We start from the raw sequence: 24,164 nt of genomic DNA, 5'->3' as shown, positions 1-24,164 counted from the left end.
AAGCAGGAAGTTTTTTTTAACTGCTAGAGTTAATCACTGTTAACAATATTATAGAACATGGAGGAAATTGGGCTGGAAGGAGTAGGGTTGGTTTTATGTTTATTCATTTATAGCATTGGAACTTTAAGGGAGCACTGGCACTTTAGGATATGCAATCATCGGGAATTCGAAATGATGTACAGTCTCCATGCTTGTAGCATTTTGGGAGGAATGTACTTTTCCCCATAATAATTGGTTTTTAAGGGAGCACGGGCACTTTATGACATAGCACTTTAGAATGTATCAGCCCTGTGTGTGTTTAGATTGATGAGTTTTATTAGGATTTTTCCAACTTTGAATAATGGCATTAAAATCATATATATTAGAGGAAGAAGTCTGAAGAGAGACGCAAGCTTGTTTATATCAGCACTTCTACATTTTCTTACACCAAATGTGTTTTGGAGAGGGCAGATTGTGCATTCCAAAAATAGTAGGACACTTACTGCAACATTTCTAGTGTTTTGCCTTCAACTTGACCTCGATTACATTAATTTGTAACATTTAAAGACCACATTTTAATATTTGGGGACCCGTAGATATTTCCCCAAAGATTCTTTTTAAATATAGAATTGAAGTAGCATTCCTCACATTGGCAAACCATCTGCTGCCTCGACAGTGCAACAGATGACAATGAACTTGCAGGTCCTCATGTACAGATTGTTTGTGTGGCACACCATTTCAAAGCTATGTGTGAATGTATATAGCATAAAGTAATAAACTCATGAAACTTTCCCCAAAAAACTCACTCATTCACCTCAGCTTCTTTGTTTTGGGGGTGATATGTCAAGTGGGGACAGAGTACAAGGGGAAAGCCCAAAACCAGCTTTCCTCATGCAATTTTCCATAGGAAAACGGAACTGCGATACCACAAAAAAAACATGTGAACAGAATAACACAAAACTTGGCAGAAAGCTAGATATTGATCCAGAAAGAGTGCTTTCCTTGATTTGCTGTAAATCCATTCAGTAGTTTTTGACAAATTAGGGCTCAAAATGTATGTTCATTCGACGCCATACTTGTACCACCTCTGGGTGATGGTATTAGCTGGCCGCAACCTGAAAGAGAAGTTGCAGTCGCCATCTTAAGACTCGGCCCCTCACATAGATCTCATAACATTTTCAATGAATACATTGATAACATCCCTAATTACATCAGAAATTACATAATTCATAAACTATGCTTGGCGAGAGCTTGATTTTTTTGTTGCTTAACCCCTTCTGCGCTGATAAGCTCAGCTCGTCATGAGGTTTACTTGCCGTGCGCTCATGACGAGCTGAGCTAGTCATGAACCGCGGGGTTTTGAAAACTTCAGCGCGCAGCAGGAAAACCCGCCGCGCGCATGTGGTTAAAGTTACCTGTTATAGTCACTGGAGAGAACTATTGCTGTGAAATTAATTGGTTTTGTTAGTATGGCTGACATTTCCACCTCATTACAACGTACCTTTAACCTTTTGTATTTTCCAGCAAATATATATATATATAAAATCAAATTTACTTTTTTCGAAACAATTAATTCAACCTTCTATACAACCTGATTGCAAAGAGAGAGACCTCGAAAGATACATCACCCAATTATAGGGATCTGAAAGAAACACATAGGGATGCCCTCTAGATGGACATGGGGTTACTTAGGGACCAATTATGTTAAACACTCAGATATGTAGGCCAGCAATGTATAAATTGCAGTATATGGCGAGATTTGCAGGGACCCAAGAATCTGTACCCAATGTTGAATCACAGAAATGTTATGGAAGTTCTATAGGTTTTTTGGGGAACAGGGGTTAACATTGTTTGAATAATTATCCAGAGGGGACCTTTGGGGGAATAGAGGGGAGGATGGGACTGTCTTCAATGAAAGTTTGAGTTATGCAGGAAGGTTTATATTCAATCAGTCAACCTTATCACTTCATAGAATGCTGCCTGTGAATACTGTCATGTCTATGATAGATGCAATATTTAGCCTTTTTTTATGTGCATACTGAGTGACTTCTTGTCTCTAGACCTGTAATTTTATTAAACTGATAAAAAAAATTATGAAAAGATTGCCACCTTTATAGGAGAAGTTAGGATATAGGCCTATCTCATAAATCTGGGGCCCCACAACAGATGCCCAAAGGAGAAACATGGATTTTCTTCCTGGGCAAGTCACCCGAGCAAGTGAAGATTTGTTCTTCTGGTCCGTGTTCAGTGAGACTGGCTCAACCTCTTAGTACAACAAGAAAGTCTCAATCCTTTGTTGTAATTGCCTAAATGAAAAGCAAGGCTTGGCAATGTCATGAAGTCACCACAGCTGGGGATACTCTGCTTCCAGGCTCCAAGCAAGGTAGCAAGAACGCCCCCTGGTTCAACGATAACCTTAAGAAATCCAAGAAGCTCTGCCGCTCCCTTGAGAAAACTTGGAAAACAGACCCAAACACTATCACCCAAGCCGCCTTCAAAAACGCCACCCGCAAACACCACCAACTAATCCGGTCAGCCAAGAAATCAGCGCTCAAAGACCGACTAGATAACAACGCCCACAACAGCAAAGAACTTTTCAACATCATCAAAGAATTCACCAACCCCACCGCCAGCTCTAACGACATCACCCCCTCTCAAGTCCTCTGCGACTCCCTTGCCTCATTCTTTCATGACAAAATCGCCGACATCCATAACAGCTTTGACAACACACCTGTAAACCAATCCACCCCACTCACCTCCGAACCGTTACATCCTCCGAATATCCTTCTCAAATGGAACCCAATCACCACAGAAGAGACCATTCGCCTGATGAACTCCATCCACTCAGGATCCCCTACTGACCCATGTCCCCATCACATCTTCAACAAAGCAGACTCCATTATCGCACCCCATCTCCGAGATGTCATCAACTTCTCACTTAACTCCACCACATTCCCAGATAGCTGGAAACACGCCGAACTCCGCGCCCTTCTGAAGAAACCCACAGCTGACCCCACCAAACTCAAAAACTACCGCCCCATCTCGCTCCTCCCATTCCCTGCCAAAGTCATTGAGAAAGCCATTACCAATCAGCTCACCACCTTCCTCGAAACTAACAAATCACTCGACTCCTCACAGTCTGGCTTCCGAGCCAAACACAGCACCGAGACCGCCCTCATCGCAGCAACAGACGACATCCGAACACTACTGGACAATGGAGACACAGTCGCCCTTATCCTGCTTGACCTCTCCGCAGCCTTCGACACAGTCTGCCATAGCACCCTGATACGACGCCTCAGAAACATCGGAATTCAAGGAAAAGCATTGGACTGGATCATTTCGTTCCTCGCTGTAAGAACTAGTCCGCCTCCCCCCTTTTAAGTCAGAGGCCACCAAAGTCATCTGCGGCGTCCCGCAAGGATCATCACTCAGCCCCACCCTCTTCAACGTCTACATGAGCCCCCTCGCAACCATCGCACGTCAACACAACCTCAACATCATCTCCTACGCTGATGACACTCAGCTGATCCTCTCACTCACCAAAGACCCAACCACCGCCAAAACCAACCTACACGAAGGGATGAAAGAAGTAGCCGAGTGGATGAAGCACAGCCGTCTGAAACTGAACTCGGACAAAACGGAAGTCCTCATCTTAGGCTCATCCCCCTCCGCCTGGGACGACTCTTGGTGGCCAACGGCCCTAGGAAAAGCCCCCATACCGACGGACCACGAACGGAACCTGGGCATCATCCTGGACTCCTCACTCTCGATGACCAGACAAGTCAACGCCGTCTCATCTTCATGCTTCAACATCCTACGCATGCTCAAAAAAACATTTCACTGGATCCCCACCGAAACAAGAAAAACGGTCACCCACGCACTGGTTACAAGCCGTCTGGACTACGGAAACACCCTTTACGCCGGTTCCACCGCGAAACTACAGAAAAAACTCCAACGCATTCAAAATGCTTCAGCCAGACTCATACTAGACATCCCCCGCACAGACCACATTTCCGCTCACCTGAAAGACCTTCACTGGCTCCCCGTCAACAAGAGAATAACGTTCCGTCTCCTCACCCACGCACACAAAGCCCTATACGAACTTGGACCTGATTGTCTCAACACGCGCCTTTCCTTTTACACCCCCACCCGCCAGCTGCGTTCGTCCAACCAAGCCCTCGCCGCTGTTCCGCGCATCCACAAAGCCACCATGGGAGGAAGATCCTTCTCCTACTTAGCGGCCAAGACCTGGAATTCCCTTACCATCCACCTCCACCTTACTCAAAACCACCTAGCCTTCAGAAAACAACTTAAAACATGGATATTCGATAAGTAAACCTCCCCCCCCCCTCCTCAAGCGCCTTGAGACCCTATGGGTATGTAGTGCGCTATATAAATTCTGACTTGACTTGACGCCAATTCACTGGCCCAAGAACTCTACACTGACTCAAACTGTCATTCTACAAGTCCTCAGATCCAGTTTTAGTCTTCGAACCCACTCCCCACCTTATTCAGTTGCAGTTCTGGATGTTTCATTAAAAGACATGGGTTTATCCTTTGACAAGAACAAAAAAGCTAAAATGACTAATTATATGACAAGAAATGCTATCATTTTGATATACATGCTTTACTTGTAGCTAAAGTCTGACCATTACTTCTTTGCTCACTTGGTATACCCAGAAATCAATCGAGAGAAACGGATGATAGCATGGGATATCTCAAACATTTTTGCTAAGATTAATTTTACAATTTAGAAGAAATTACATAGTGTAACTTGGCCTTCACTAACCACACCTTCCAGTTGCCACCCACCAAGACATCAATCATAGCCTGATGTGATAGACACAGCTCATTTTAAAAGGTTCATTTGGTCAATGAACTTTCTAATCTAACATGGCAGATGATGCAACAAGCCACCAAACAGAAACCCAGAATTTAGTGGCTCGTCTCTTTGGAGACTAAAAGAGCAGAGGCTTTAAATGGACTTTAATGACAACCTTCAGTGCTCTCTCCCAAAATTGGCTCTACAAAGCATTACCCAGGACCAAGATCTTTTTTTTTGTTTACAGACATTTGAAAACATCTACCTCAGTGTTTTCAATTAATCGGATAACTCTCCATGACAGGTGAAGAGACGACGACCAATTCATTTACCTGAAAAATAAAGGCGCTAAAGCAACCACTTGTGGCTTCTTGCTTGACAAATTAGTATCATTAAAAGCAACACCTCCAGTACTTAGGATGGTGTGTTTGCTTAGAACCACAGCACTGATAAACTTTGGGAGGGTAAAGAATGGTAATGCAACATGACTACAGCATGAAGACACGCTGAAAAGTCAACACCAATGGAACAATGAGCACTAGTCTGTGTTGACTGTATTTCATGAGGCGAGGCAAGCTTTGTATGGGGTAGGTGGCAACATCACTTGAACGAATAAGTGAATTGTTCTAAAATCAACTTATGAAAATTAAATAACTGTGGCAAAGTAGTATGAAGGAACCAACTTATTTTATTAGGATTATTTGTTTGTCTCACAAAAGCCTTTGGGTTTGTTAATAGACAGTTTCAAGCAGGTGGATCTACAAGAGAAGCAATAAAACTAGCTAAAACACAAGTGTTGCTTTTCTGCACAGGTGGAGTCCTCAAAGGGTTGCTAAAAAGATTGTTTCCTAAAAAGTGCGAGTACGCATTATAGGTAGGAATTTTTTGTGTTTTTTTTCTAGAAAAACGTGATAGATGGGGCTGCAAAAGAAAGACCTGCACTGGGTATTTTCTAAGTGGACAGCCATTCCAGAAATAAACAGCCTTATGCTACATTAGCAGATGAAGTAAGACTAGGTTTAAACATGAAACACAATGTGTCACTGTTTTTAAAGACTCTGAAACTACTAGTCTGGCTGGATAGTTCAAAAATTAATGGTAAATCTTGTTACTTTCTTAGGAACATTGAAACCAGGCTGCATGCTGACTAGCAGGTCAGAGTAAAATGTATTTCCAAGAGGGCTACAAATTGTAATAGTCTGTCCCACTCATTGAGATGCAGGCAAAAGCGCGAGAGGAAACCTGTTCAAACTGATAAAAATCTGTATTCCCTGGGAAATACTTACACACCAATAGGCAGTCTGACTCTGAGATTACAAACATTTTGATGGACAGGGCCACATGCACTATTTCCTCCAACTTACCATGATGTTTAAACAATGGCTTTCATTTTGCATAGAATTGAGATGACGTCCTATGTAAACCCCACCAGAGCTTTAACAAAATGCAGTTCTGGGAAATTTCCCTACAGCTCTACAATGTAGAATTGTAAAGCGTTAGGACACTGAAAGACCGCAAAATGCAAAGGAAGTGGAACTACATATAGAGACATGTTCATGCTTTGCAGACTAATGGTTTTGACAGCATTCAAATTTAGATTTTTTTTCCAAAACTGATCAATTTGGGGCGGAGCTAGAATTTGAAGTGGGTGGATAGACTAAACTAAAGACTTGATACAATTTGTGAATTGATTCCCTGTCATTGTTCTAACAGGCTAGAAAAAGAATATATCCAATGAGGACACAAAGGCAGAAAAACTGAATACTCTAGAAAAGTGGGTTCATTGGGATGCTTTTGGGCTGGTTAAATACTTTTGTAGTTTAAAAACGTACCTGAGCAGTGGCAGTAGCAGAGGTTTTTTGATGGCTCTTTTAAAAAGGTATTCTACCATTTATATTAAGTTACATTTTAAAAATAACTTTCTGAACAGGAGGTGTCGAATAGCTGAAATTTTGTGATTAAGAAAGTCTAATTAGGAGCAATGGATGAACCTGTACATGTAAAAATTTGGTTTACAAAAAAAACAAGCAATTTAATAACAGCACATGATTTAACTCCAGCTCATAAAAGCGCAGATTGCTTTGCTTAAATGGTATGAGGCATTGACCCAGGGTTTGATGGCGCTTTGGTATGTCCTGGACACTCACTCTACCACTGTTAAGACACTTATCACGGTTACTGGAAATGTGAGATTCTGCAGAAGCAACATTTTCTGCATAATTATGCATTTGCCACAAACCATCATCTGCTGCATAATCCGCATAGTTTAACAAAAATATTTAGTTTCTAGCTAAAACTGATCAAAAGTTACTAGAAATGTGGCAGTGTATTCCTGCGCTGTGAAAGGCACTTTGCAAAGGTTGACTGATCAACGTTTTCCTTATTGCTGTAACTGTTTTCTTAAGCTAGTAATAAGGAGGTGAAATCTTTGCAGACGGTGTTACCATGTATAAAAAGTACAAAGGGAAGTGATACTATCACAAAATGTGTTGCATTACACCTCATAATTTGCCTTTTTATAGCATCATTTATCCTCCCCGGCTGCATAATTTCAGTTGCCCAACTTATCTAAAGTCTGCTACATGGCACTATAACTTGGGTGGGATATGAGGAAATTCGCGAAAATACATTCATTTACAAAATGTTAGCAAATCACACCCCTTAGAAAGGCTTATTCCCAAAAATACAACATTTTCGCATGGTGGCTGTTTGTGGATTTTATTTGACATGGTGCATTTGCCTTCCTCGCAATCGGGTTCCCTGTATGTTTTGGTTATTTCTTTAATACACATGTGGTGTTCCCGGAGATTTTTTTCCAACTGACTCTTGCATCCTATAAATAGGCAAATAAAAAAAAATGTCCTTTGTCAAAAACCTTGTAAAAATTGTTGCAATTGTGTGACTATTTCTGTGTCCACTGTTTCCATAATACACTGGAACCCCTGTTCCCCCAGTAGCTCTTGCTGTTCCTTTAGCTTTTCATAAGCAAACTGGTGCAACGACACTGCATGCACTGGATCCTTGAGCGCAAGGATTTTTTTTCTCTTGTCCTGTTCTGTTGGAGGTTCCTCATCCTCCGTAATTTGAGGCTCTTCATAATGAGAAATAAACATGCAGTCTTTGAATGTTAATGTTTCTGGATCTTCTGTCATGACATCATGAAGACTTTCAACACACACATTGATGATTCCACAAAATTTATCTTGGATAATTAAGTTGGCCGATGGGAGAAGTGAAAGCAGCGCCAGAGCAGAAAGTTTCCTTCTTTCTGGCTGAGTAATATTGTCCATTCTATCTACCCACATTTCTATCAAGTTGCCCAGTAGCTGATCAAGCTCTTGATTCAATTCTTGGGCCATTTGGCTAAGTAGTAAAGAAAAAAAACCAATGTTCTGTAGTAAGACTCTACCAAGGAGTCCCAGATAAGTGGACATCACCACCGGATATCTCTCTCCATCTATGATACCACGAAATACTGAAGGGAATATGGGCTGAAACATTTGGGGGCCCACTGTTGGGTTCACCTTTATGATGTTTTCCACTACTTTCAGTACATGAACTTGGCCTTCAATGGTTACATCCTTGAGTATGGCACAGAATGACTGGCAGAGGGTGGCTGCATAAGTCTGCAGAAACTCTGGTGATGCCAGAAAAATGTAAGCATTGATTATCTGGAAGCAGGTTTTCAGATTCTCTGTACCCAGGTCCATTAATGCTGGCATATTCTGGAAGATGCGAAGCAGCTCCGGTGTAATACACTGGCTGTTTTCCAAGGTGACCAACCATAGCTCCAAGCCATCTTCCAGTAAGTAAACGTGTGGTGGCTGGGAAACATCGGTACTCAGCTGGATTACCGGGAGCAGAAAGAGGTAGAGGTTTTTGCTGTCTTCGCCCAGGCCTTTAACCAGATGAATCAGTGTTGTTAAGATGGCACATTTGAGCATATTGTGTTCTTCACTTTGTTTCCAGAGCAGGGGTAGATACTGCACTAAACAGTCTACGTATGGCCTAATCTGCATGTTGACGCGTTCAATGACACATGACAGCACATGCAGGACCTGCATCTTTGTGTCACATTCTGTGATCCGTTGGAGCAGCTGGAAGAGGAGCCCAAACATGGGCTCCAAGTAGGGCAAAAACTGGTCTGTCCTAAATTCAAAGTCGTCCACCGTCAGCTTGAGAGTGGTGGCAGTCTCAATGCGTACTACCAGGTCCTCATCTTGGAGCAGGCGTAGAATGGCGTCGTACAGCACCGGCCTCAAGTCCGACTTGAACTTGACAGGGATCCACTGGCCAATGAGCCATATAACCCTGCGGCGCAAAGGCTTGTAGCTTGGGTGGTCAACCTGCAACTCTGCCAACAGCTGCTTCTCAAACCATTGATCGAAATCCAGCGAGTCAAACAGTTCATATGCAGCTAAGCCAACTGCGTTATAGACCGTGTCTTTAATAAGAATAGTGGAAAGATCCTGCAGGCTGCTGGGGCTGGGCAAACTGTGCACCATGTCCAATAATACGGGGGTGAGCAGTATACTGTATTCATGGAAAATGTCAATGAAGAGTACCTCTGCACAGGGTCTCAGGCTATACTTCCAAGAATCGCCGCCCGTCTCCTCCACCGTGAAGCCCTCAGGGTCCTCCTCCCACATGGTCAGTTCCTCCGTAGTTAAGAGAAAGTATTGAGTGACGAGGCGACGGCAGATCTCCAGCAGGGTTGGGTAGGTGAAGAAGGCTTCTTTGATGCTGTGCGCTTCCAGGCTCTGCGCACTGTGCTGCTCTGGGTCCTTGGACAACCGATAGCCGTCGTGCTTGATAATCATCTTGATTAGGTTCATGCAGTGCACGGTAAAACGTTCAAAGACCATACCCTCCCCAGCGGAGGTGAAGACCAGACGCACCGTGAACTCCAGACAGGGGCGGATGAGCGGCAAGAAGGGGCCAGGGTGCTGGTCCAAGAAGTCCAGCAGCACTTTGCTCAGCAGCAGAATGACCTTGTGCAACCGCTCCCGGCACAGGTGGTCGGGGCCCAGCGCCCTGCTGCACTGTAGTAACTGTTCCATGCGAGGCAGCAGGCCTTCCATGAATCCCATAACGGCGGGGCAGGATTGCGGCTCCTCGAAACCCTGTACAGTCAGTTTGCGAAGCACCTTCAGGGACAGCAGGGCCCGGTCTATGGCACTGCCTGCCTCCTCACCTCCCTGTTCGGCCTGCCTAAGGAAGGCCTCCGCGTGATGAGTCCACAAGGAGCAGGCAAACTCGTAGACACCGCCGGCCAAGTCACGGAATAACTTCTTGTCAGCGATCAGACGCTTGGAAGCGAGGGTCTTGGTGACGTGGTAGAAGGTGAGCAGGGCCCGGTGCTGGCGTAGCGCCTCCTCGGCTCGCACGGCCTCTAGCAGAGCAGGCACAAGCTCGGGCCAGTATCTCGGACAATCCAGACGCGCTACCTTAGCGATAAGCACAGCCATCTGAGTAGCGATCTGAGGCGCCGGCTCGTCCAGGATGCGAGCCAAAAGGCCGGCTCGAAGCCCTGCTTTCTCGTCCTCGGGCAGGGCGTTAGGGGCAGTGAGGCGCCAGTACCGATCGACACCATGCTTGAGGTACAGCGCAGCCAGCCAGCGCACGTTGAGAGGCAAGCCGCGCTCCGCGCACAGCGCCAGCAGCGTCGGGTAGAAGCCGGGGTGGGTCTCCCAGCCCTTCAGCTGCTCCTCTGCCGGCTTCAGCACCGCCGAGTCCTGGCTGGCAGCCCGCGTCAGGGCTTCCAGGACGGCGGAGGCGCCTTGAAGATCCATAGGGGTCGTGACTGCCAAGGAACGGAGTCCGCCCAGGGGCCGTTACGGCGCGCCCGCCGTCTGTTAACTGGTCGCGAGGCACTTCCGGCGATCGGGCATGGGTTTGTTGCGGCTCGCGTCGCGTAGGACGTGACGTTAGCCCCTTAGTGTAGTTTGTTCTTTCGCGCTCCGGAATAACGTCACTGTTGCTAGCAGAAACACTAGACCGCTGCGGAGTACGTTTTAGCTTTGGAGCGGAGGCAGTGTTGGCCACTCGTAAAATATCGATAATATCGATAAGGTGTAAGAAAGTAAAACCCACAGCTGCGATTTGCTAATCCTGCTCTCTTCTCCCTTGCTTTCACCTTCGACACAGCGGTACAAAAGGGGGTGGTGATGGACGGAGCATCTGAACCAATCAAACACGCCCACCCAGTCAAAAGATCTGGATTTAATCCATCACGGTTCTTTAGCCCACTCTGCCACCCCAGTTCAGACACGGGCCGCATTCTGGACAAACGAATTTGGCCGCCAAACAGTACATTCTGTCTGCAGATAGTCATTTTTTTTTCGGTCTTGACCTGAGCAAATCTACTATGTGCATATATCTATATCTATACTGATATAATAAAGAGAGAGCCCAAACCTTTGAGGTGGGTAATCTCAGGAACCACAGCACCAATCACAACACCCAATACAGCGTTGGAAAGGGTAGGTGCAGCAGAAGGACATAGGCTATGCAGACGCCCACCATATACATTTAAAAGGTTAAAGAACCGTGCCAGCAAAGTAGTCCCTTGTGGGCGTGTCTGCGTTGTGCTGTGGGCGTGTGCTGGGGGCGTGACAAACGATGGGGGCGTGCGGTACGTTCCGGCCTTCATGCCATGTCTCATATCGTGTGCTAATCCCACCCTGCTACCTTTAAATACCCCTGCACCCCATAATCTTAACCCACCCTTACTCCTTAAAATACCCCAACACCAACCCATCTTACCCCTGCACCCCATAATCTTAACCCACCCATACTCCTTAAAATACCCCAACACCCTTAAACACTAACCCATCTTAACCCTATAAATATACCCTGTACCCCAAAACCCAAACCTATCCCTAAACCCTAAAAATACCCCTGTACCCCAAAACCCAAACCTATCCCTAAACCCTAAAAATACCCCTTTACCCCAAAACCCAAACCTAGCCCTGAACCCTATAAATACCCCTGTACCTCAAAACCCAAACCTACCCCTGAACCCTAAAAATACCACTGTACCCCAAAACCACCCCTGAAGTTGGCCTAACGGCTAGGGCGCTCGACCTCGGACCTGGGGATCTGGGTTCAAGTCTCGGTAACGACGCCAAAACTTCCTGTGATTCTGGGCAAATCACTTAATCTCCCCGTGCCTAAAATTAATGTGTGTCCGTCCCGTAACTGGTGCTATGTAAAGCGCTCTGATACCTGATTCGGTTCGGGTCTAGCTAGCGCTATATAAAACTCTGCAAAAAAAAAAATACCCCTGTACCCCAAAACCCAAACCTAGCCCTGAACCCTTAACATACCCCTGTATCCCAAAACCCAAACCTAGCCCTGAACCCTAAAAATACCCCTGTACCCCAAAACCCAAACCTACCCCTGAACCCTAAAAATACCCCAAAACCCAAACCTAGCCCTGAACCCTAAAAATACCCCTGGACCCCAAAACCCATACCTATCCCTAAACCCTAAAACTACCCCTGTACCCCATAACCCAAAACTATATCTGAACCCTTAAAATACCCAAACACCCCAAACATATACCCCTATACCCATAATTACCTTATCCAAAGATTTAAAAAAAAAAAACATGAATGCCATGCGTTATAATGGCATTGCGGAGTCATGGTACTTTCGTAATGAAAGTATGCGGAGTGATGGTATGCGGAAAGAAAATTGCGGAGTAATGGGTGTTTACCCTACCCCGGTAAGTACATTGGTGGCACGGCGGCCCACATCTCCAGCAACATACTCATATTTTTTCACCACCCATTTGAAAAATGCACCGGTCTCTCTCATTGATGGCCAGCACCGACATACACTTTTAGACACACCTCCCGCCACAAGTTCTAGAATTGCGAACTTTAGAGCTGGGGAGCTGCGTTAGAATCTCGGCATCAGTTCAACATTCTGTGATTCCAGGCAAATCGCTTTGTCTCACCGTGCCTACCACAAATGAATGTGTTCTTCTGTAATTTAAATTGTGCTCATGCCATGTTGTCGAGTTCGCGCTATATAATATTGCAAGGAAAAATAAAGTAGGAAAACTCGAGATCAGACCCGGGACCAGGGTTCAATTCCCGACGCGGCAGGGTCTTGAGCCCAAAATGTCCACGGACTCGGTAATTCTCGCTTCGGTGCCTACTCGAATCACAGGTTCACACTCTGCAACTCTGGGCAATAGCTTGCTTAATCTCCACTACGGCCCCCGCGGCGGGATGCCTGGCTTTCACCTTGGGGATACCCAGTAAGGGGCTATCTCAAAGGGAAAAACCAGGACGGGTTCCCAATGCAAAGCGCTTTGAGACCTGGCGGTGATATTGCGCTATATAAAAACCCATCCATCCATCCATCCATCCTGAACGCGCACTCTTGAGTGCATCAGCAGTGCACTGTGAATCGGAGCGTTTCACAGGCCTGTCACAGATAAGAAATGCTATAAAAACGAAATCCTACAAAACAAAACACTACTGGCCGGCAGCAATTCATACCCGGACAACGTCGGGACGGGCTGCTAGTATATATATAGAGAGAGAGATAACTGATCACTAGTATATGCAGTAGACCTTTGTACTCTCTACTATTCCTATGTGACTCTTAGAGTATATCCATTTGTATCTCTTCCTGGAGTGACTTTACTACTTGTACATTTGCAATTTTTCTTTCTGTTTGTATCTCTTCCTTGTGTGACTTTACATCTTGTACATGTGCAATTTTTTTTCTGTTTGTATCTTTTATGTAACACATGTAATCCTAAATCCTTGTGTTTTGCAACTGGTTCTTATGTAAAGCGCTCTGACACCTTCGGGTAAAGTTTGCGCTATATAAAATCGCATTAAATAAATAAATACAAATTTTAATTAGAGGTGGTGGAACTCAAAGGAAGAGTCTAACCAGGGGTCCGTCTTGGGTGTGAGAGCCCATACGAGCCGAACATAAAACAAGCATTTGCAATGCAATAGGTCTCGCAGTTACAAGAGTTTCAGTTTTTGGCATTGTAAATATTAATGCCTTTTATTTATGTTTTTAAAACAAAAATAAAAGGCATTAATATTTGCAACGTCAACAGCTCAAACTCGCGTAAATGCGAGACCTATTGCATTGCAAATGCTTTTTTCTCTTCTCTCAGCTCCAGTTAAAACGATTTCTCAGCGAAGATCACTACCAAAGCCGTATTAATCAGAGGGCATGTGTGAAGCTCGGCCTTCCTCTCGGCAGTTGCAAACACGCACTGGTACCAGCAAGCAAGCACTGGCAAGTTTGTTGTTCCATGAAAGGTGCTGAAATGCAGAGGATTCTGATTAAAAGCCTAGAGCTTCCAGGTAACAGATGATATAATATGAGGATTAAAGGACCTCTTCAGTTGATAGAACTGGCCTTTTAAAACAGAGCTGTTCTCAAACTTTAAGAAGGAACAACATTTAAGACAAGTCACTATCAATGTTCAAATCAAATCATTATGATTTTAAAAAGTTCCATTTCAGCACGTGGTCTCAAGGGAGAGTGGAGATGAATAATGTTCTTTTGGCATCTCCCAGTATACACATAATAATTATGTTAGAGGATGCACAAGTAGACTTTTGATACCCAAATTAAGAATTCCTCAGTTTCTTCTTATAACTTCTCAAAGCTCCCTCTTGCTTTGAGGCTGGCAAATTACCACTTTGATTGGACCTTGTGAGGATTGGAGGAGACAATGGATGCTTACTGATGCTCTGAACATTAGTAAAGTAAGATAAGTCTTCAGGTAAGGAGCATTCCAAGTTCGTTGGGGAGCCAGGAAAAGCAGGGATGTATTCACTAAGGTTCAAAGTTTGCTTGGGGAGAGAAATCTAATGGCATAGGAGCATATAGACGTTAGTGTAAAGTGCTCTTTGGGTTTGCATTATTTTGTGTAGGTGAAATAAGCGAAGTGAGCACAAAATCAAATGATCAGACACCAGAGGAGGAGAAGGCTACCCTTTTCCAGTGGACAGAGGGGCCCATCAAAGAGTATGTCAAAAGCAGCAGCATGCACCCTAGCAGGTTCCTACCAAGGCCCGATATACAGCAATTAACATTCCTGCTCTACGTCCATATATACTATGGAGAAGCTATCTAGCGAGATCCCTCCAAGCATGTCATATATAGGACTTATAATTTCACCATTAGGCTGAATGTGAGATAACCTGCATCCCTGGGTGGTGTGGAGTGTAGGTCAGGTAAAATCTTCACTACCCAGATTTTTGGGCTGGTGGCACGGTCCACTGTGCCACTGGGGAAGGGACTAGGTTAGGGGCCGCAGGGCTTGGGGGGCTTAGTGGGACATAGAGCTGGGGCCCCCACATGCAGGACAGCCTCTTTTTGGGAAATCCTGTACACCTGGGAACTTAAGTCTTTTATTACAGTCCCCAACATCTGCCTAATATTGTTTTTCTGCTACTGTGGGGCTAAGGCCTGTGTTTTCTGGTTAAGTTACGTCTGACTAAATTTGCAGACTTTTTTTTAATGGAACAGGTCTGAGTTATTTGGGATAAACCTTACTGCTGTTAGGGCATGTTCTGAAGTAGTTAGGAATGACGAAAAACGTTGAATGGAAGACAGTACAGCTCAGTAGAGGCGGCTGTGGGCAGATAGGGAAGGAAGTAGCTTTAAAATAGGATTACCATTGGGAATAAGATATAGAAGGGGACAGAAAATGTAAGGCCACTATAGGGTTTATTTAAGAGAGGGAGTGTGTGTGGTTGTCTGAGTTTTGATGTAAGACAAAGGGAAACATGTTAGGTCATAGTTTGCTTTATTCTTGAGCTTGGGGTTTTATTACGCTGGACTTTGGAATTACCCAATACACCTTTCCATATACCTGTATTTGCGGTAATTTTTTGTAAAAAAAAATAGAACTTTTAATATAGATTGCATGAGGGAATTAAATAAAACAGAGAAATTCAACCGGAGCCCCCCGTCTGCAGGATTTAGAAATGCCAGGCCCAACCATCGCAAACCAAGACATCATATCCAAAAGCATCTTTCAAAAACAGGTGTTGAGGTAGGTCAAAATAACAGTTTGACGTTAGGGCTGCAGATTTCAACTTGAACTATCACAAGATTAATTCACAATTTTCTACCAAGAGGAAATGCATGACCAACCAACAGACTAGAGAAAGTTATACAACAGCGACCCATAAACCACTTAACAACACTACAGAAGCACGACTTTTAGACCTATATCCGTCAGGATTATTGGTAACAGACCACATAATATCAAATGTAGGCTTTAGAATGACAAAATCACAACCCTATGAGGCGGGGTTTTAACTTTGCTCCCACTCAGCAACATTTGTCCACTCGGACAAATGAGAATCCACAAAAAAGTTAACATGGACCTAAAAATGTGCCATGCTCACATACGCTGGGAAAGAAAGGCTGTAGTGCAAACCTCACCCCACAAGAGAACAGAAAAAGACTCCATGAGGCTAGACATTTCACAATGGATGCCTTTCAGAGGCCTTAAACGAATTTACACTTTAACTGTTCACTGATCTCAGAACAGTGATTTGCCCCGTCCTCCAAAATGTAGTTGTTCACGTTATATTCATGCATGTGCAATCAGAGGCGCACTTCAACTCTAAGGTGTTTTTGCTAGCCACCCTGTCTACACTGCTGCTTCAAACAAGATGCAAAAAGCATGCAAAAGCTGCAGAACTAAAGCGTGAACAAAAATAAATTGCATGTTTTAGGCCTGGTACGCACTGCTATCTATAACTCCTCCTCGCCACAGGTCTAAGTTTTCCTAGTTCAATTCCAAAAGACAGCTCACTTGCTCTTGGCCCAGCACACTTCATGCGCAGCCTTGGACAGGAAGTGGTGTGCCACCAACACAATACTACAGGTATCACAATGAGAAAGTGCCAAAATTAAACCCGTGTCATTCACACTTCCAAATGAGTGCAGCAACGTGCTGAGAAACTAGCACAGATTGTTATAACCGCACGAGCTGCAGCCCGCCACTGACATTCAGAGCCCATTGAAAATCCCATGGTGGTTGATGCCTGTTCCAGCACCCTCTCGACAGCTGTTTGTATAATCCTTTACAGTGCAGCAATACAGATTGTTATAAACCGCACAAGCTGCAGCCAGCCACTGAAATTCAGAGCCCATCGAAAATCCCAAGGTGGCTGGTGCCCGCTCCAGCACCCTCTCTACAGCTGTTTGTATAATCCTTTACAACACAGCAATATACCGCTCAGCCGGGTCTGAGGGGCACACAGTGACAACGCGGCCACAAGGTGACTTCTCTGTGCCCGAGGTGGCTTCTCTGTGCCCGTGCGCGTTTCTGATCAGATCCAAACTAGGAAAGTGAAAGTGCGCCATGCGCGCATTGTGCTCAAACGACGCGAGCCGTACACGTGCACATCGCCTGTTTGTACGCGTGCACATCTGTCCTCCTTCTGCCGAAAAATCGACGACAATAGATCTCGCCAAGCGAGAAGCGCATGCGCTGCGTCACCAAGCGAGACCTAAAAAAAGAAAAGAAAATGAGACTTGTGGTTCAGTTTTATGTAAATCGCATTAAAAGCATGTTGTGCTAAAAGGTATGCAAATAAACAACGTCTGATTAAAATTGAAAAACTAAATGTTTGTCAACTGAGCATTTGTGTTTCATGTTTCACAGCCCAGACTTGAGAGGGTTGGTTTGCGTCAAGGGGCTAATTAACATTTCAAAGAAACCCTACATTGACATTGGCCTCTAACCACCAAGATAACTTAGTGAGATAAGTGCTCATTGCTGCCATGTTGTGAGCTGCAAATCAAAAGTAAAAGTGTTGACAAAACCATCTCACCTTTTCACGCCATTCCAATGCCAGCAAACTGGAAGCAGCATATTGATGTTATACGCACTAGGGCCCTCATGGTCTGGGGTAGACTCTGAACGCAAACTAGTCGCATGCGGGGAGGTGCTAGGGTGTGTTTAATGTTAAGTATGAGATAATGGGAAGTGTGTGCTGAGTGTAGTGAGTATGACTCCGCAAGCAGAAATGTTTTTCCACATTTATTCCAGGGCATGAGTCAGGGGTACACGTGCGTGGACGGCGTCCACCCATTATTTTCACAGGGCGAACACCGTCCACTTTGCCAAGAATTTGGGCAGCCGCGGCCGGTAGTGGGAGTACCGGCCGGGCGGTGACGTGGGGAGGGGGAGGGGCAGGGTGGGGGGTAGTAATGTATGAATTCAGACCATAACAGGTAAGTAAACATAAAAATAAATAAAACGAATTTCGTTGCGCGCACTGCATCACCAAATGTGATGCAGTGCGCGCAACGAAATTCGTTTTATTTGTTTTCATGTTTACTTACCTGTTAAGGTCCAGAATCCATACATTACTACTCCCCACCCTGCCCCTCCCCCTCCTCATGTCACCGCCCGGCCAGTACTCCCACTACCGGACGCGGCTGAATTTGGGCCCCACTGAATAATATGCTGAACTCGTCCCGGTGTGATTTCCAAACACCGGGACACTTTCAGCAACGCCAGCACATTGACTGCTTCCATCTACAACAAGCAACAACGTGCTTTAGATGGGGATTTTTCCAATAACGTGGCTTTTAAGATTTCACAGGCCTTAAGTCTCTCACCATTCACTGATTGTGGAGCTTCTTGATTACCTCTTTCCTTTATTAATACTTCTTTTGTTCCTGCTCAAAGATATACCTCGGCCATCACCTTCTCTATCCCTGTTCCTCGCCATGTCAGGCTTTTTAGATTGCACGCTAGGGGAGCAGAGTTTAATTTGTTAGATGCTGTCAGCCGAGTAAACCTTTGTTCAAGTTGCATTGTTTGAGGAAAATGGTCGCCTCCATGCGTGGAATAATTTGGAATTTGTGCATCTGGAAAGTTACGTTTTCACTCATTAGCGTGTGATCATTTATTGAACTCTTTTTCCCACTTAAAAAGGTGATTGATGCTGATGAATCCTCTTTTGTGTTTCCATTCAGAAGTTTTAGGCCTAGTGTTTCTAGCAGAGTTCTAAATCTATTGCCCATTTGGTTTTGTTCCGAAGATTTTTACATAAATGTGTGTTGAAATCACCTTTAATCATGAACTACTCTTGAGAGTATTGCCAATGCATTATTTTTTTATCATTTTATACAGTATTTTCATGTGCTCTTCTTTTGTCTCTCTTCTTGGGTGAATATAGACGTTTACTAGAATAATAATTATCGGAGCCATACGAATGTTTTGATTTTCCAAGTGTGTTACAAGGACCCATCTTGCCCCTATTGATAGCTTTTCCATCGACAAACCCTCCTTAGGTTGACCACATTTTGAGGATTTTACTACCGTTCCATGATGATCAGTATGACCTATGAGATGAAGTGGTGTTAGACTCTAAGTATCTTGGGTCAGAATGATGTAATTTAAGAGGAATTCCATGAAGTCATTATTTTGTAGTAGATTTTCTAATCCATGTGTGTTCCAAGTGCAAATATTGATATTTTTGGGATTTTCTTGTGGACCGTTGCTCTTATTTTCAGGGATGCATGTAAGCATGGCATTTCTGTGCCCCTGTCCTTTCTTCTAGTGTTACCCGGTTATTCTTGTAGTATTCCTGCGGGCTTCCGCCAGGGAGGACCATGCTTAGGGACTTGGTGATCTTTAGATTTTCAAATTCTTTTGATTGATTCAGGCACCAATGGCACCCATTAGAACTGTTCCCTCTCTTTCTTTTATAGGAAGTAAAGAGCCTGGGTAGCAAGGCACCGCAATCCTTTGTAATTCGATACCCCAGGACTTGAACTTTTGCTGGTGTATCATTATATGATCTGCTATTTCTGCTGAGGTCCAGTTTGTTACGGTTGCCTCTTTGTTGTTCAAAAAAAGATGAGGTTTAAATTCGACTGATATTAAGTTAGAGGTTTTGATATAGGCTATATCCCATATTTATGTGATCAGTTTTATAATCGTACCTCTGTTTAATATATCAAAATTCCCTCTTGAGATGTAATTCGGGAGTAACACTAGTTTGTTTGAATGGTTTCCATTTGTTGTAGGCTGTAAATCTAGATTATTCTTCAGAAGAGGATGGAGGGCTTTGTGAAGCCTACGATCTTCAAAATACCAATTTTTACATTGCACTTGAACTGGATGTATGACTTCTCCTTGTTGCTCTTGGGGCTTCTTTGCTTCGGATCATCATATATTTTTTCCTTGTTCACTGAGTTCCTTTGGGCTTGTGCCTCTGGCGGATCTTTTCCTTCCTGACTTTGACGTAAAAAATGCGGGAACATATATACCCTAGTGTGTTGCATATTAGAGGTGGGTTCGTGAGGGGCTGCTGTCAAAGTTTGTTGATCTTTGAATTTGGGTAAGGAGAATGGGCCTGTTGTTCTCACGTTCCCTTCAGATTCAATTACTGAATCCGATTTTATCTCATTTACGTCCTCCTGAGTAGATGCCGTTTCGTTCTTATGTTGAGTAAATAAATGCCATATTTTGTTTTGTTGAACTAGTTTCCCTTTGTTATGAGTTTTTCTTATCCTCTTTATTTCCTTTTTTGTGACCGCCAGCTTTTCTTCCACTATCTCCGTGTTTTCGTTGTCCTTTTTTCTGTTACTGGTAGAATGATTAACATGCCTATTAGAGGTACTTTATTTTATTTCAGTTAATTGAATGTGTCCCGATGAGGGAGTTTGATGTATTGGAGTGTGGTTCTCCTTTATTTGAGGCAATTCTGCTCAAATGTTTGTATGTTTTTGGAGCAATTTCTTCGTGTTCATAGACTCTTGGTCTTGTATGTGACCTTGCTGTTTGTGCTCTTACTTCTATCAATATATCAGTCAAGATTGATAATAAAATATGCAGATTTTTGCCTGTCATTGAACATCAACAGTTGACTTGCTGTGTATTCTTATGCTTTGGGAATGTCATAATCTTTTCATTGAGTGTCTGCAGCTTCTTGTCCATTCCTACTATGTAAGTTACCATTATGGTTAGAAGATCAACTTGGAGGTCGTGTTTGTCCACATGATTGGAAATTTCTTTTGAGGTTGAATCCAGTGTCGATAACAGAACACTTAATGTACTTGATGGAACTCACTCACTTGCGTCTTTGAGTTCATTGTTTGTTTTGGGGCTAGGTAGGCTACAGAGAGCTGGGTATTGGTCCTCAAGCAAGATCAAGTTATTTTCAGTATCCCTTAATGTTGTGGATGGAGAGTACTCCTGTAGTTTGATGTCTTTTTATCAGATGTAAAGATACCTCCTGTGTAACACGCAACTGGCCCTGTTGTTTTCGTGCCCAAGTGTATCCCAGCCACTCCATGAGAAGTTACAGATGAGGTCCATGGAACATTACGTTTTTGTGCACTCATGTTATGTGAAGTTGTTGTTGATTCTAATAATTCTATCAATGGATGTTCCAGCGCTTCCTCCGGTACTAATGGACTTAATGGTTCCCGTTGCTGAACTAATTTGCCTCTCTGTACCGGCTTCTTCCAGCAGCTGAGATTTAGTGAGAAAAGAGAATTGCTTGAGGTATTAGTGAAAATATTTGAGTGCACATGTTGACAGTAACCTAAAATATGACAGATCCTTGAGGTCTATAATGACACGCAAGACAGATTAATGTAAAATGGAGGTGTGCTTATCACCTTTTCTTGTAATACAGGAACAATTATTCACTGCTATCCTAAAATGTTTGCTGCAAGTCTGTTCAATAAATAAGGAAAAAACACGCTTGAGGTGTGCATGTCACCAAACCTTGCTAGGCGTGAAGGCAAGACTGACACGGATGCGCCGAGGGACTTTTATTTTACTTTTGAGGGGGTGTGCACATCACTGTAAACTTTACTGAATTTTGGAATCTGAATTCCTGACAGCTGAAAATGCGCCGAGTTGTGCACTTCTCAGTGAATTGTCTGTGCATCGAACAAATCGGGATATGCGCCAGAGGTGTGCGCATCACCATAAAATCGCTGAGCGTTGAAAAAAAAGGAATTGAAAGAAGTCAGCTGCTGTCCCTGTACAGACGCCGACAGCCTCACCTAATGACGTGCGATCCAGCACCTCTTGCGCGGTCGCCTCTCATACTAGTGTTCCATCTCTGCAAATGCACTCAAGCACGGCCGATGGGCTCCCCACTGTTCTCAGCACCCTTACATTTCTCCAAACAGTACCTGAATGTCTTCACTGCTCTCCCCCTTGTGCTGGCGGTCATCCACAACTTCGTGGTACGGGGCAGCGGCACCAGCAAAACTCACTTTAACGAACAGTGGCAAAGTTAGATGGTTACCGCTGAAGGAGCTTCGAGCTGCACGTGTAGCTTCCTGATCCAGTCGTTGCCAATTGTAATGCCTGATATGACACTGAGGAATGAAGAAGTATTGACTGCAGCTTCTGTATGGCGTATTTCATTTGAATGCTACACTGATTACTGTTCAATAAGAGAATAAGAAAATCTAGTTACTAATTAGTGGTCAGAAACAGCAAACTACAGCATTCCTTACTATGATAAAAGTTATTATCAACTGCTGAGAGTCGAACAATAAAAAATCAATTCAAGTTACTGGAGATAGATATCAATAATCCGATTCAGGCACCAGACTCCCAATTTTTGAAGCAAAAAAGGCTTTATTTTGACTGCCTCCTGTCTAAAATTGCATCAGCTTCGGTAGAAGTCAATGGAGGAAATACAGAAATACATTGTCACAATTATTTTTTTAATCTCCTATTTCTCCCTTCTGAAATGTTGGTATTTATGCAGATGTGAAAAAGTCAAGTTCAAGGCACTCTGTATTCCTACGCCTCTGGCCTCCTTGGTGCTCAGCATGCATTCGTGATCAGCTTCTGGCTTGGCTCAGATTTGTTGTTAGTGCTGTAAACATATTTCCCTTTAGGTGCAGGGGGCTGACTTTTTTTCTTAGTTTTCTCTAATCTCTCCTGCCCTTCCATCTCCCTCTCCCCGCTCACCTGTAATCTAACAACTGAATAGGTCTTTCAGGTGAAGGGGATCTGACCTGTGAATAAATACAAGAAGAGCCCCCCCCCCCCTCACTAAAGATTCCTGGTCTCTATCTCAGCAAAAGCTATAATGTACTCATCCTGCACTCACAGAGCAGAAGAGTCCTTTAAACCAGGCGGCACAGAGCCAATGTGTTTACAATGTGTGAAGTCGGATGCGACAGGTCTTACACAGACAGAGCAGTTAAAGACGTTTTTAACTTCACCTGGTTTCCATGTCAGTTTCAGACATCTGCACGGGTCCTGAAAATCATGGCCTGAAATCGCATTAGGACAATTTGGTGGATAAATGTGCCTTATGATTCATATATAATCCGCTAGTCATACTCTTCATTTCCGATAGTGCCATTTAAGGCATTCATCCTTCTGAAGTTGTTTACACCTGAATTCCATTGATAAACTATGCACTGTGGGCTTGCATTTACAGTCATCAAAGGCAGTTTCTGCTTTGCACTGTGAACTTGATTGGTTCAGATGCTCCGTCCATCACCACCCCCTTTTGTACTGCAAACAATGCCACAGCACCCCTCACTCGTAAAATCCAAGATGGGAAGACCCTTCCTTCTTGTGCAAAGTCTGTTTGGCTCCACTTAGCTGTGATCAGGGTAATGAGAAGCTCCCTCCTCTGTGGTTGAGGGGTGTTACCGCGAAACCGGTACCAGCATGCTTGTTTCTGGTCCAGGGAGGAGATAGTTTTCTCAATCTCTTTTCTTCAGGGTAGAAGATTCACCTAATGTAAAGAACTCAGTATAACATGGTATTGAAGTAGTGTTCGCCAGAGGGACACATTTTAATGGAGAAGGACCACCAAAGAGAGTCATGTCCTGATGAATACCTCTGAAACAAAAGTCATCCTATTCGTGTTGTAAAAACACAAGTGCCTAAACTTTGTAGGAACAATCATTCTTGGTGCTATTGTGAAGTCGGAGCAAGACCAGGCCAGCCTTAGCCATTCATCTTGGGGTAGTGTGTCAGTACCAGGACATATGCAGCTGTGTCTGTGCATATTCAATGTGTGTGTTTTGGATTGGCAACCTGCAGGGCAGTGGGCATGAAGAACTGTTGTTCCAGTTGACTTCAAGTAGCTTACTTAACAGATAATCAGCATTTTCTTCATTTCGAATAGTGTCCTAGCTGGGAGTACTTGTTGGAGGTAAAACATTACCTCTTGGGCACTCTTACCTTGCCGCCAAACTAATTACACCATCATGGCAAAGACATACTAAGAATAGCACTTTACAAGAGAACAAGAAAAGATAAGATTGGAAGTTGTTGTTTTTTTACTTTCTCAAGCTCTGTATATAGGATACAAAGGTCTGTTTGTGTTCTGTGGGAATGTCAGGA

General features: G+C 43.9%; 2 protein-coding genes across 2 annotated transcripts in view; one reads left to right on the top strand and one right to left on the bottom strand.

Moving 5' to 3' along the window:
• The window catches only part of VPS9D1 (VPS9 domain containing 1), a 287,723-nt gene that overhangs the window by 97,385 nt on the left and 166,174 nt on the right, over nucleotides 1-24,164 (top strand). The window lies entirely within an intron of this gene.
• Nucleotides 7,504-10,719, bottom strand: IPO11 (importin 11). Its single transcript, XM_078671304.1, has one exon. The coding sequence runs from the start codon at nucleotides 10,591-10,593 to the stop codon at nucleotides 7,669-7,671; it is 2,925 nt and encodes a 974-aa protein (XP_078527430.1). The 5' UTR covers nucleotides 10,594-10,719; the 3' UTR covers nucleotides 7,504-7,668.

This window comes from Lissotriton helveticus, chromosome 12 (assembly GCF_964261635.1).
Source record: "Lissotriton helveticus chromosome 12, aLisHel1.1, whole genome shotgun sequence".
In the NCBI taxonomy this organism is placed as follows: Eukaryota; Metazoa; Chordata; class Amphibia; order Caudata; family Salamandridae; genus Lissotriton; species Lissotriton helveticus.
The sequence above is the reverse complement of the archived record's forward strand: the minus strand, read 5'-3'. Positions and strand labels throughout refer to the sequence as shown.